The sequence below is a fragment of the Heptranchias perlo genome, chromosome 13 (genome assembly GCF_035084215.1).
Source record: "Heptranchias perlo isolate sHepPer1 chromosome 13, sHepPer1.hap1, whole genome shotgun sequence".
NCBI lineage: Eukaryota > Metazoa > Chordata > Chondrichthyes > Hexanchiformes > Hexanchidae > Heptranchias > Heptranchias perlo.
In genome coordinates, this window is record NC_090337.1 from 56892005 (window position 1) to 56905911 (window position 13907).

General features: G+C 48.6%; 1 protein-coding gene across 2 annotated transcripts in view; it reads left to right on the forward strand.

Moving 5' to 3' along the window:
• Positions 1 to 12206, forward strand: part of LOC137331611 (diacylglycerol kinase delta-like) — a 142698-nt gene extending 130492 nt beyond the window's left edge. Inside the window, exons 28-30 of one of the 2 annotated variants that reach the window (XM_067995522.1) lie at positions 133 to 250; positions 5075 to 5205; positions 9338 to 12206. In XM_067995522.1, coding sequence (XP_067851623.1) covers positions 133 to 250; positions 5075 to 5205; positions 9338 to 9427 — 339 coding nt within the window. In that variant the 3' untranslated portion in view covers positions 9428 to 12206. The remainder of the gene's footprint in view (positions 1 to 132; positions 251 to 5074; positions 5206 to 9337) is intronic. The other variant, XM_067995523.1, reaches the window with a different exon arrangement.
• Positions 12207 to 13907: the final 1701 nt, after the last annotated feature.

A 13907-nucleotide genomic window follows, 5' to 3' on the forward strand; every position in this document is an offset into this window, starting at 1 on the left:
CCCACCCAAATCCGGCGTCATTGACGTGCGTGTGAGTGATCAGTGCATTGGGATGTTTTGCTCCGTTAAATATGCTATATAATGCAAGTTGTTGCTGCATTGCTCTTCTCATGTCTTTGCGTGTTTGCCCAGGGCCAATTGTTGGAATATTCCAAGCGCACTCGCAGTGCCAAATTCCGTCTTGTGTCAAAGTTAAAAAAAGAGAAGAACAACAAGAACAAAGAAACCAGGGGGAACATGGGATTACCAGGTGTGTATGTGAACTCCTGACCCTCCTTCACTTCCATCCCTTGTGTTCAGTATCTGTAACTTATATCATTATCATCATCTAGCTCTGCCAGTGTCTGTCCCATTCATGCTTGGAGAGATTTACACAGCACTTTGACCACAAGCTGCCAGTGCAATCCGTTTCTTGTCAGTTACATGGATGGCATTTTGAAATATGTTACTTTAACTGTAGTTCCCCAGCCGAGGCATTTGTAACAAGGATGCAATAAGAAAAATCAGTAGCCCCACTGCCGTACCTCTCCTTACAAGTCCACGCCCTGCAGAGGTACCACAGACTGCTCTGATGTGGACCACTAGGTAAGAATCACACACGAATCCTTGTAAATTATCCTGAAGTCATCGTCCACTGAAATTGTGAGGCAGCTTACAGTTCCAAGTAGAAAGGTGGCCATTCAGAAGGATACATAATGGCAATAAGGAGTCAGAAACTGGTCTGGAGATTGGAGTTAGTACCAAACCACAATGTAAAGCCTTAATTCTCCCGATGGTTCGTTGGCAAAATGTGCTGCCAGATGTGGTACTTAACCATATAGACTAAGAAGTTCCCAGGTTCTATCTGATCTCGCTTGGTGAGTGTACTGTAATTGGTCTCAGAACCCATGGGTTAGGGAAGGGAAATAACAGCTCAGGTTCCCACTTCCGCGTGTTTGGAGGTGAAGACAGGATCAATCCTGGCTGTGACTCTTCTAAAGGTTGAATGCCCTGCTAGCATCCACTGTCCAGACTAGACACGTAAGGGTGGACACTTGGGTTAGACACTGGAGCAAAGCTGGCACCGATGCAGATGTACCTGAGCAACTCCAGGAGAAGAGATAGTAGATTCTGATCGGGAGCTGGAACTCTATCTGAATATTCCTCCTTATAGCTGTTGCGACTTGCAGAGGCCCACCTGTTACCTGGCTCAAAAAACCTAACTCAGCACAGAAAGGGCATCAAACCAGAAGGAAGTCTCTCTTTTCCACCTGAACCCTGTGCGGAATCTCTCTCCACCTGATCCCTGTGCAGATTCTCTCTTACACCTGACCCCTGTGTAGAATCTCTCTCTTCCACCTGATCCCTGTGCGGAATCTCTCTCCTCCACCTGAACCCAGTGCGGAATCTCTCTGCTCCACCTGAACCCTGTGCGGAATCTCTCTCCTCCACCTGATCCCTGTGCAGAATCTCTCTCCTCCACCTGATCCCTGTGCAGAATCTCTCTCCTCCACCTGATCCCTGTGCAGAATCTCTCTCCTCCACCTGAACCCTGTGCAGAATCTCTCTCCTCCACCTGATCCCTGTGCGGAATCTCTCTCCTCCACCTGAACCCTGTGCGGAATCTCTCTCCTCCACCTGATCCCTGTGCGGAATCTCTCTCCTCCACCTGATCCCTGTGCGGAATCTCTCTCCTCCACCTGATCCCTGTGCGGAATCTCTCTCCTCCACCTGAACCCTGTGCGGAATCTCTCTCCTCCACCTGATCCCTGTGCAGAATCTCTCTCCTCCACCTGAACCTTGTGCGGAATCTCTCTCCTCCACCTGATCCCTGTGCGGAATCTCTCTCCTCCACCTGAACCCTGTGCAGAATCTCTCTCCTCCACCTGAACCCTGTGCAGAATCTCTCTCCTCCACCTGAACCCTGTGCGGAATCTCTCTCCTCCACCTGACCCCTGTGCAGAATCTCTCTCCTCCACCTGACCCCTGTGCAGAATCTCTCTCCTCCACCTGACCCCTGTGCAGAATCTCTCTCCTCCACCTGAACCTTGTGCAGAATCTCTCTCCTCCACCTGAACCCTGTGCAGAATCTCTCTCCTCCACCTGACCCCTGTGCAGAATCTCTCTCCTCCACCTGATCCCTGTGCGGAATCTCTCTCCTCCACCTGATCCCTGTGCAGAATCTCTCTCCTCCACCTGATCCCTGTGCGGAATCTCTCTCCTCCACCTGACCCCTGTGCGGAATCTCTCTCCTCCACCTGATCCCTGTGCGGAATCTCTCTCCTCCACCTGATCCCTGTGCGGAATCTCTCTCCACCTGATCCCTGTGCAGAATCTCTCTCCTCCACCTGATCCCTGTGCGGAATCTCTCTCTCCTCCACCTGATCCCTGTGCAGAATCTCTCTCCTCCACCTGAACCCTGTGCGGAATCTCTCTCCTCCACCTGATCCCTGTGCGGAATCTCTCTCCACCTGATCCCTGTGCGGAATCTCTCTCCACCTGATCCCTGTGCGGAATCTCTCTCCACCTGAACCCTGTGCGGAATCTCTCTCCTCCACCTGATCCCTGTGCGGAATCTCTCTCCACCTGATCCCTGTGCGGAATCTCTCTCCTTCACCTGATCCTTGTGTAGAATCTCTCTCCTCCACCTGAACCCTGTGCGGAATCTCTCTCCTCCACCTGACCCCTGTGCGGAATCTCTCTCCTCCACCTGACCCCTGTGCGGAATCTCTCTCCTTCACCTGATCCTTGTGTAGAATCTCTCTCCTCCACCTGATCCCTGTGCAGAATCTCTCTCCTCCACCTGAACCCTGTGCGGAATCTCTCTCCTCCACCTGATCCCTGTGCGGAATCTCTCTCCTCCACCTGATCCCTGTGCGGAATCTCTCTCCTCCACCTGATCCCTGTGCGGAATCTCTCTCCTCCACCTGAACCCTGTGCGGAATCTCTCTCCTCCACCTGATCCCTGTGCAGAATCTCTCTCCTCCACCTGATCCCTGTGCGGAATCTCTCTCCTCCACCTGATCCCTGTGCAGAATCTCTCTCCTCTACCTGATCCCTGTGCGGAATCTCTCTCCTCCACCTGACCCCTGTGCGGAATCTCTCTCCTCCACCTGATCCCTGTGCGGAATCTCTCTCCTCCACCTGATCCCTGTGCGGAATCTCTCTCCTCCACCTGATCCCTGTGCGGAATCTCTCTCCTGCACCTGATCCCTGTGCGGAATCTCTCTCCACCTGATCCCTGTGCAGAATCTCTCTCCTCCACCTGATCCCTGTGCGGAATCTCTCTCTCCTCCACCTGATCCCTGTGCAGAATCTCTCTCCTCCACCTGAACCCTGTGCGGAATCTCTCTCCTCCACCTGATCCCTGTGCGGAATCTCTCTCCTCCACCTGATCCCTGTGCAGAATCTCTCTCCTCCACCTGAACCCTGTGCGGAATCTCTCTCCTCCACCTGATCCCTGTGCGGAATCTCTCTCCTCCACCTGAACCCTGTGCGGAATCTCTCTCCTCCACCTGATCCCTGTGCGGAATCTCTCTCCACCTGATCCCTGTGCGGAATCTCTCTCCACCTGATCCCTGTGCGGAATCTCTCTCCACCTGAACCCTGTGCGGAATCTCTCTCCTCCACCTGACCCCTGTGCGGAATCTCTCTCCTCCACCTGACCCCTGTGCGGAATCTCTCTCCTTCACCTGATCCTTGTGTAGAATCTCTCTCCTCCACCTGAATCCTGTGCAGAATCTCTCTCCTCCACCTGATCCCTGTGCAGAATCTCTCTCCTCCACCTGATCCCTGTGCAGAATCTCTCTCCACCTGAATCCTGTGCACAATCTCTCTCTTCCTATATGAAAACACTCACATTCTGAATGTTCCATTTAAACAGAAATAAGAAATTGTAACAAAATCAAAATGTTTTCTATTTTCATTTTTCTCATTAAATAGTCGATTGTTTTATCTGTTTGTTGGTACTAATGTATTGCACAGTCAGTTGAAGTTATGCTCCAGGCTGCAGTTTTAAATGGGACCTCGGTTATTGAATGCTGCAGGGTTCGCTGCACGAGTAGTTACAGCCCCATTTGGACACAAAATCTAACTTAGTACAATAAGTGTAAATTGCGACAGCAATGGGTACCCCAGTGTGTTCCACCCATCCTGACACCTACTACACTTGGATTGTAAGTTTGCATCTTGTTTCCTACCAGTCAGGAGAATGCAAACCGGCTGTAAGCCGTTGCCATCCTGAGCAGCAGTTTTGGGGAGAAGATTAAAGAGGGGTGAAGCACATGGAGGGCGCAGTGCATGGTGGATGGGTGGAAGGCATATCAGCACAATCTACATGTACCCAACTTATTTTCTTCTCCCTATTTCTCCCCTCACCTCTTGAAGATGCTGACTTTTGTTGAGGAGGAGGTTTCACAGGCGCTAGCCACCCTCTTGCATTTCACCCAAGTGACCATTCTTCACGTACGATCCTAGACAGTGCGTGTCAGCACGGTATTGGACCCTGGGGGCATCACCGTCAAACCCAATTCTTTCCTCACCCAACATCCTCTCCCACACCCCAACAAGGGTCAATGGAGCAGGAAATCTGGGCAACTCCCTCCACCCAACCCATGATACAGAGGCCAATTCTGGCACTCTAGCTGCAGCCGGGCTGACATCAGCTAACTCAGAATAGATCAGAAGTGATACTTGGAATCCTCCTGATTAGTGTGGCTCAGTACAACACTGGATGGTGCATTTACCAATGAGATATCACTGAGCCCTTCTTCCATTGACCAGCAGGGTTGTTTATCACTCTACTATAGAGAGATTGGTGGTGGGGAGGGTGTTTTTATATATTTGATTATGTAGCCTGGAGCTTTCCACTCAACAGGTATTCCATTTCAGCAGCTGTGTCGGACTCCAGATTCCATTGCATGTTTATGATTTACAGTGTCTCCCTGAAATACCTCTTGTGAGATTAGCTGGTATTCTGCACTCTCTGAAATTTCTGTGGGCCTTTTTTTTTGCTAGCGGGTGATGGTTTGTGCATTTCTCTTTGCCTTTGGGATTGTGGGTACTGAAGGTGGCGCTGCTCTTCGCTTTCCCACAGTGCATCAGTGGGGTACTGAGGAGGTGGCAGCCTGGTTAGAGCATCTTAGCCTGTTCGAGTACAGAGACATCTTCATCCGGCACGACATCCGTGGCTCAGAGCTCTTGCACCTGGAGAGACGGGACCTGAAGGTACTATGAGTGACGTTCTCACTTCTGCATGAATGACGAACTAATGCGGCCTGGCCTTGTCAGTACTGTCTTTCTGCATTAACTTGCTGTGTGTGCTGAGATCACATCAGTTGGAAGGTACTTTGAAATCATAAGCTCTTAAAGGAGTTAGTAAAGATACAGAGTGGATAGGGGAATCAAAATGACCAGTACAGTGCACACCCACAAAGCCTTCAAGGCACAATGCCCAAGTGAAGGCTAAGAATGTCTTTGTAGAAGGAAGGAGGGAAACGTCAGAGGAAGAGAGAAGTTCTTCCCAGGGAAGTTCTAGAATGGCATTAGCGGGCAGCTTCAGTCTTATTAGTGCAGAGAGATAAACGTTACGTTAAAGAAGAGACAGAAGTGAAGTGAATCACAATCTATAGATGGGAGTCGAGCCGAGTATCTAAACAAGGAATCAAGCTGAGTATCCTGGCTGGGAGTCAAGCCAAGTACCTGGATGGGGAACTCACTGGCTATACCTGCTGTAGATGGGTTTCCAAGCCTGAGTACCTGGACTGGGACTCACCGGATTTTTAATTGTTTTCAACCCACCAGGGGACAAGGAAAAAGTTTAAAGATTGAGGCAGCATTTGGACCTGGCCGATTGACTTCTGGACAAATACAAATTGCCAAATATTCTTTGTGGGTTATAGAAGCTGGGTTTGTACCAACAACCTGATGTGGTGCCAGCTGCTGCCAAGGCTTCCTGGGTATCTCGCACTCTGCTTCCTTCCTTTAACTGCTCGTGCTAGATGTCTCAATCTTGCACTCTTCTCAGGGTAGTCATTGTCTAATCACAATTATGAACAAAATGTTTTGTTAAAAAAATGCTCCATTTGCAGGATCTCTTATCCCTGCAGGAATCTGTACTCGGATACAACCCAATTACACGCGTATGTGTGTATATTAAGAATCTTGCATATGGCACATCTTTCCTGTGCACACCAACTTACTTCCTATGTCCAGATTTTTGAGTAATATTTTGTGTATCAACATTTGTCAGCATTTCTCAATGATATGTCCCTATCTGCCAGTCACACTCAGAATATAGAGTCTTGCACGTCTCCAGACAGAAGGTGACGGTGTTGTGCCTACCAGTCGTGTCTCCCAGGTCCATCTGTCGTTTTGTTTTTCCATTTTTTTAAAAACGTTTTTTAATTTTCCAACTCTGCCCCATCCAATTTTCGAGTTTAACCCGGTTGCCTGCCCAATACTCGGGGGCAGCGGGGATTCCCCCACCCCACCACCACATCACTTGGCCAACCCATGATCTCCGCCCAATTCCAACTTAAGGCTTCAGGCCGCAGCCTACCTACTTACGCCTGCCACGTTTCCATTTCTTGGTCTAGTGGACGGACCTAGAATCGAGTGCTCGGGGCTATCCTGCCTGACCTATTTTTGCCCCTCCCTCCCCAGCCTCCAGGGGTTTCATGTCATCATTACTACTGGCCAAGCCTCAAACCTACAACTCAGGAATTACAAGCCACAACTCTGACCCTTGATGCCCTGAATCAGTTCGCAATGAGCAGTCGACACTCGAACTCACACACAGCCACACACACTCACAATCACACACACTCACAATGAACACTTCAAACACAAACACACTCAACAACCTGTGCATCACAAAGTGTCCACCTTGGCTCAGTGGTAGAACTCTCACCTCTCAGTCAGAAGGTTGTGGGCTCAAGTCCCACTTCAGAGACTTAAGCACATAATCTAGGCTGACACTTCACTGCAGTACTGAGGGAGTGCTGCACTGTCAGAGGTACCGTCTTTCGGATGAAACGTTAAACCAAGGTCCTGCCTGCCCTCTCAGGTGGACGTAAAAGATCCCATGGCACTATTCAAAGAAAAGCAGGGGAGTCCTGGCCAATATTTAACACTGAACCAACACCTAAAAACAAATAATCTAATCATTATTTCATTGCTGTTTGTGGGACCTTGCTGTGCACGAATTTGCTGCCGCATTTCCTATATTACAACAGTGAGTATCCTTCAGAAGTACTTCATAGGCTGTAAAGATCATGGATCGGGACGTCCTGAGGTCATGAAAGGTGTTATATAAATGCAAGTTCTTTATTTCTTCTTTCTTTCTCTCACACACACACACACACACACACAAATCCACAATGAATATTGCACTCACAAAGTCATAGTGGGTATTCTACACAAACTCACAATGAACAGTCCACATACATGAACTCGCAATTATATATTCTTATGTAAACTCACAATGATCTGTTCACACTCTCTCAAACTCACAAACACATCATAATCTGCACAAATTCATCATTATTTGTAACTACTCACAAACTGATCATGATCTGTTCACACACTCGCACATAATTGCTAAATTCTCTTCATTCTCATGTACATAAACTCATAATAACCTCTTTCAGCGGTGTACACACTCGCACAAACCCACAATGATCTGTTCGTATTCGCATGTAAACTCAAAATTATATGTTCATTCTCCAGCAACAAACTCACAATGGTTTGCTCACACTCACCCACAAATTCAATGATCTATTTACACACACAAATGCAATGATGCATGCAATCACACATAAACTCACCGTGATCTGTTCACACTCAAAATATCTCACAATGATCTCCACACAAGCTCAGAATCATCTATTCACACTTATGGAAACCGTCACGATGATCTGTTCTCACTCTCACAGACACAGTGATCTCTCCCACACATTCAAATTTGCCCCCGTCACCCCGCTCTCCGCTCTCCGCTCCCATCAATGTTTGATTAGTCAAATGGCAAAACCAGTCAAAGAGACTGATTTGCATCATTAGATCTGGACTCCCATGCTGCCCAGACTGATACAAGTTGTAATGTTCCTCAATGAAATGAGTTGGGGACATTCTCAGTGGGCATTAGCTCACAGCACAGAACTGCTGCTAATTCAGCACAAATTAGCAATCTCACTCAGGCGACCACTGGTGTGGAAAATAAAAAGCTCTTTTACACACCCCCATCAAACACCCCCAAGTTGGGTATGGCACTTTTCTACGGATGCTTGATGGGGCTGTGTAACGAGTGCTTTACTCTGTACCTGACCTGAGAATGCTTGATGGGGCATTGTAGTAGGACCCTTATGCTGTATCTAACCCTCTGAACAAGCTTGCAAGAACGATGCGTTATAACCTGGTGTTGGTGCTGGTGGAATGACTGGTTACAGAGGAGTGAGGTATGTGATGTGTATCGTCAGAAAAAGGCACTATTTATCAGTGGGATACGTGCTGTGTACCAGTGAGATACATGTTGTGTACCAGTGGGATACGTGCTGTGTACCAGTGAGATACATGTTGTGTACCAGTGGGATACGTGCTGTGTACCAGTGAGATACGTGCTGTGTACCAATGGGATACGTGCTGTGTACCAGTGAGATACATGTTGTGTACCAGTGGGATACGCGCTGGGTACTAGTGAGATACATGTTGTGTACCAGCGGGATATGTGATGTGTACTAGTGAGATACATGTTGTGTACCAGTGGGATACGCGCTGGGTACTAGTGAGATACATGTTGTGTACCAGCGGGATATGTGATGTGTACTAGTGAGATACATGTTGTGTACCAGTGGGATATGTGCTGTGTACCAGCAGAATACACAATTTATATCAAGAAAGGCACAGGAAAGGTGTACTAGTGGGATACGCATTGTGTACCAGTGATTATATAATGCATACAGTGGGATACTCATTGTGTACCTTGTATTTAAATGTTTTCCGACTGAACTTTGATGAGGCCAGAAGCTGAATATTTTGATATTGACCAGTGCTGACTTGTGCAACACTGTGAGTGAGGCAACTGCTGCCTCTCTTTAATTTAAACTCTCCCCTTCCCCGATCAAGGACATACTTCATTTCAGGGAAAGAGGGCAAGTTGGTAAGCACTTGAGCTGGGCATTGAACTGTACAACAAAGCTGTCTTATAGGAGTGCAGAGTCAGTTCCTGTCCTCCTTGGAGCATTATTTCACCTATTTAACCCCATTTCCTCCTCAGGTTACTGCCTTTGATTAAGATTGTTCTAGTATTTGTTAAACTAAAACACTGACAATAAACGCCTGTCTTCTAACCTGTGTTTGGCAGGACTTGGGGATAACGAGAGTGGGTCACATGAAACGGATCCTACATGGGATCAAGGAGTTGAGCCGGAATACTCCTGTCAGCGAAGTGTGATGTACGTGTTCAACTCCTGTGTATACAGAGCTACCTAAACCTCCAGCCCATTGGATAGAGGACGAGAGAGGCTAACCTTGGGCTGTATGTGTATGCCTCATCTTCAGCTAATCGGAGGGTGTTGGCCTTGGAGCAGTTAACGGATATCAAAAAATAACGGATCTGATACACAATCTCCTGGCCAATAGAAAATGGAAACGAGGCTTAACCAATCAAAACGATGCTGCATTCAAGGTAAAGATCTGTCGAATCAGAACTGAAGTTACCTCAAGTGAATATCCATAACAACCAATTAGATTGGATTTTACTCTGAAACTCAGCAGGGAGTAAACCTGATTGGTCTAAAACTCAACAATGATCCCAATAAAGAGGGATCATGCTCCTTCGACAGAGGAATGTACTGCACACCAGTGACTTAATCTCAGAAACTCTTTGCGAAAGGGACAAAGCATTTTTTTTAATGTAATATGTGATCTAATGAAACTGTAACGGGGACAGAACCTGTAGTAATTCACAGCCTCAGTCATTAGCTGAACCTCATCGTATTGTGATCCATGAGAGTGAAGGTTGTGGTTTTGAGTGTGGAGTGCTACATTTGTCTCTCATCCCAGGATCAGTCCACAGGCCTTTTACAGAATACCAACTTGAAGAACGTGGGAGTGCTATCACAATGTCTTTCTGTATTGGTTGCTTTCGAAGCCCCTGCCGTTGATGTCTAGTTTCCTGTTGCCCAGGTGACAGAGACATTGATGTACTTCAGAGTGAAGGGAAGCAGCCGCAGGCTCATGCACATGTGCCAGACAGAGCAGCTCTTGGGACAGCTCAGCTCTCCTGGTCGATTATAGGGCAGTGTAACTCTTTGGAGATAGTGCAGCACTCTCAAACAGTCCTGGATGATACAGTCCTGGAGTGTCTAAGATGTATGAGAGTCAGTCCTGAAGTGCCTGAGGTGTGAGAGAGTCACTCCAGGAGTGTCTAGAATGTATGAGACTGGGACCTGAAGTATCTGGGATGTGTGAAAGTGAGTCCTGGAAAAGAATGAATGACTTGCATATATATAGCAACTTTCACAACATCAGGACGTCCCAAAGCGCATTACAACCAATGAAATACTTCTGAAGTGTAGTCGCTGTTGTAGGAACCGCAGCAGCCAATTTGCGCACCAGATAATCTGTTTCTAGCAATGTTGATTGAGGAATAATATTGGCCAGGACACCAGGGAGAACACCCCTGCTCTTCTTCGAATAGTGTCATGGGATCTTTTACGTCTACCTACGAGGGCAGACGGGGCCTTGGTTTAACGTCTCATCTGAAAGCTGGCACCTCCAACAGTGCAGCACTCCCTCGGTACTGCTAGAGTGCTAGTGCTGACACCTGGAGTGTCTGGAATGTGTGAAACTGAGTCCTGGAGTGTCTGGGAAATGAGAGACTGAATCCCAGAGTGTCTGGGATGTGTCAGAGTGAGTTCTGTCGTGTCTGGGATGTGTGAGAGTGTGACTTGGAGTGTCTGGGATGTGTCAGAGTCACTCCTGCAGTGTCTGGGATGTGTGAGAGTCACTCCTGCAGTGTCTGTGATGTATCAGAGTGAGTCCTGGAGTGTCTGGGATGTGGGAGAGTCAATTATGGAGTGTCTGGGATGTATAAGTGTCCAGAGATTTATGTTTAAGCTCAGGAACAGTGCACATGGCATGAATTGAAAAAAGCAGTATCCAAAATCTTCAAGGTTATGATTTTGTTACATACAACACACAGAAGAACTCCTCCTCATGACGTGGCTGTTGCCCTTGTCGCTAGAGGGGCCTCATCGTTCAGCACACACCCTATTGGGTTGCAACACCTTTGCCAGTTCAGTGCTGGAGGTTATTGTGGTTTGTGAGAAGACACGTTGACCACAAGCTTTGGATCACAATACATCTCCTTTAAGACTTGTTTACCAAATACCTTTTTTAAAAACGTTTAATCTTTCTGCTATTTTGCACATCTCTCAGCATGGAAGGATAGAGCTGGCAGAGAACTGCTTTCAGGACCTCTGAGACACTGTATTCTCTTCATTTAATACAAGATATTGTTTGGGGCATCTCAGAACCACTCATTCTGAACTTTGCATTTAAATCATTCCAAGGCCCCCTCCCTCTCTATCTCTGTATCCTTCTACATCCCCCCAATGAACCTTCCGTTCCTCTGACTCCAGCCTCTTGTGCACCCCGCCCCCCTCCATTCGCCCACCATTGCCGCCCATGCCCTCAGTCTTCTAGGTCCCACTCTCTGGAATTCCCTGCACCCTATTCTCTACATCCCTCTTCTCCTTTAAGACCTTCCTTAATACCTACCTCTCTATCCAAGCTTTCGGTTACCCTACCTAATATTTTTGTTCTTTGGCTTGGTGTCCATTTTTTATTCTTTACACCTCTTTGAAGCACCTTGTGACGTTTTTTCCACCTTACAGTTGTGATATAAATGCAAGTTGTTATTCGCTTAAGGATCGTCAACACTTGAGTAGTACCTATTTCTGGAACATTTTCCAGAAATCTTTCCTCTCCACACATATTGCAGAGTGTAGCCAGCTGTTCCTCTAGCTCACCATTCCTCTGATTGAGCAACACAACTCCCTGACACTTCATTCCCATGAGCTGTTCCTGGATACTTTTCATATCCAGGATCTCCTGCGTCATGCATCCCCCACACCTCACTAGCCTGGGTCCATTATTAAACTCCTAATTCTGTACTACATTAGACTTAATCATTTAGAACTAATTCTCACTTACCTGCCTGGTCTTGCAAGTTCAGGCCCACTCTGTCTCAGTGACGAACTCCTGTTCAGGTCAAACTCACTTCCTTACCTTCTATCAGCATCTCAGTCAATCCGTCTCCACCCTACCTACCCGCCTTCTCACCATATCGCTCCACTCCACCTACCCGTCTTCTCACCATATCGCTCCACTCCACCTACCCGTCTTCTCACCATATCGCTCCACTCCACCTACCCGCCTTCTCACCATATCGCTCCACTCCACCTACCCGCCTTCTCACCATATCGCTCCACTCCACCTACCCGTCTTCTCACCGTATCGCTCCACTCCACCTACCCGCCTTCTCACCATATCGCTCCACTCCACCTACCCGCCTTCTCACCATATCGCTCCACTCCACCTACCCGTCTTCTCACCGTATCGCTCCACTCCACCTACCCGTCTTCTCACCGTATCGCTCCACTCCACCTACCCGCCTTCTCACCATATCGCTCCACTCCACCTACCCGCCTTCTCACCATATCGCTCCACTCCACCTACCCACCTTCTCACCATATCGCTCCACTCCACCTACCCGCCTTCTCACCGTATCGCTCCACTCCACCTACCCGTCTTCTCACCATATCGCTCCACTCCACCTACCCACCTTCTCACCATATCGCTCCACTCCACCTACCCGTCTTCTCACCATATCGCTCCACTCCACCTACCCGCCTTCTCACCATATCGCTCCACTCCACCTACCCGTCTTCTCACCGTATCGCTCCACTCCACCTACCCGTCTTCTCACCATATCGCTCCACTCCACCTACCCACCTTCTCACCGTATCGCTCCACTCCACCTACCCGTCTTCTCACCATATCGCTCCACTCCACCTACCCGCCTTCTCACCGTATCGCTCCACTCCACCTACCCGCCTTCTCACCATATCGCTCCACTCCACCTACCCGTCTTCTCACCGTATCGCTCCACTCCACCTACCCGTCTTCTCACCGTATCGCTCCACTCCACCTACCCGCCTTCTCACCATATCGCTCCACTCCACCTACCCGCCTTCTCACCATATCGCTCCACTCCACCTACCCGCCTTCTCACCATATCGCTCCACTCCACCTACCCGCCTTCTCACCATATCGCTCCACTCCACCTACCCACCTTCTCACCATATCGCTCCACTCCACCTACCCGTCTTCTCACCGTATCGCTCCACTCCACCTACCCGTCTTCTCACCGTATCGCTCCACTCCACCTACCCGTCTTCTCACCATATCGCTCCACTCCACCTACCCACCTTCTCACCATATCGCTCCACTCCACCTACCCGTCTTCTCACCGTATCGCTCCACTCCACCTACCCGTCTTCTCACCGTATCGCTCCACTCCACCTACCCGTCTTCTTACCATATCGCTCCACTCCACCTACCCGCCTTCTCACCATATTGCTCCACTCCACCTACCCGTCTTCTCACCATATTGCTCCACTCCACCTACCCGCCTTCTCACCATATCGCTCCACTCCACCTACCCGCCTTCTCACCATATCGCTCCACTCCACCTACCCGTCTTCTCACCATATTGCTCCACTCCACCTACCCGCCTTCTCACCATATTGCTCCACTCCACCTACCCGTCTTCTCACCATATTGCTCCACTCCACCTACCCGCCTTCTCACCATATTGCTCCACTCCACCTACCCGCCTTCTCACCATATCGCTCCACTCCACCTAC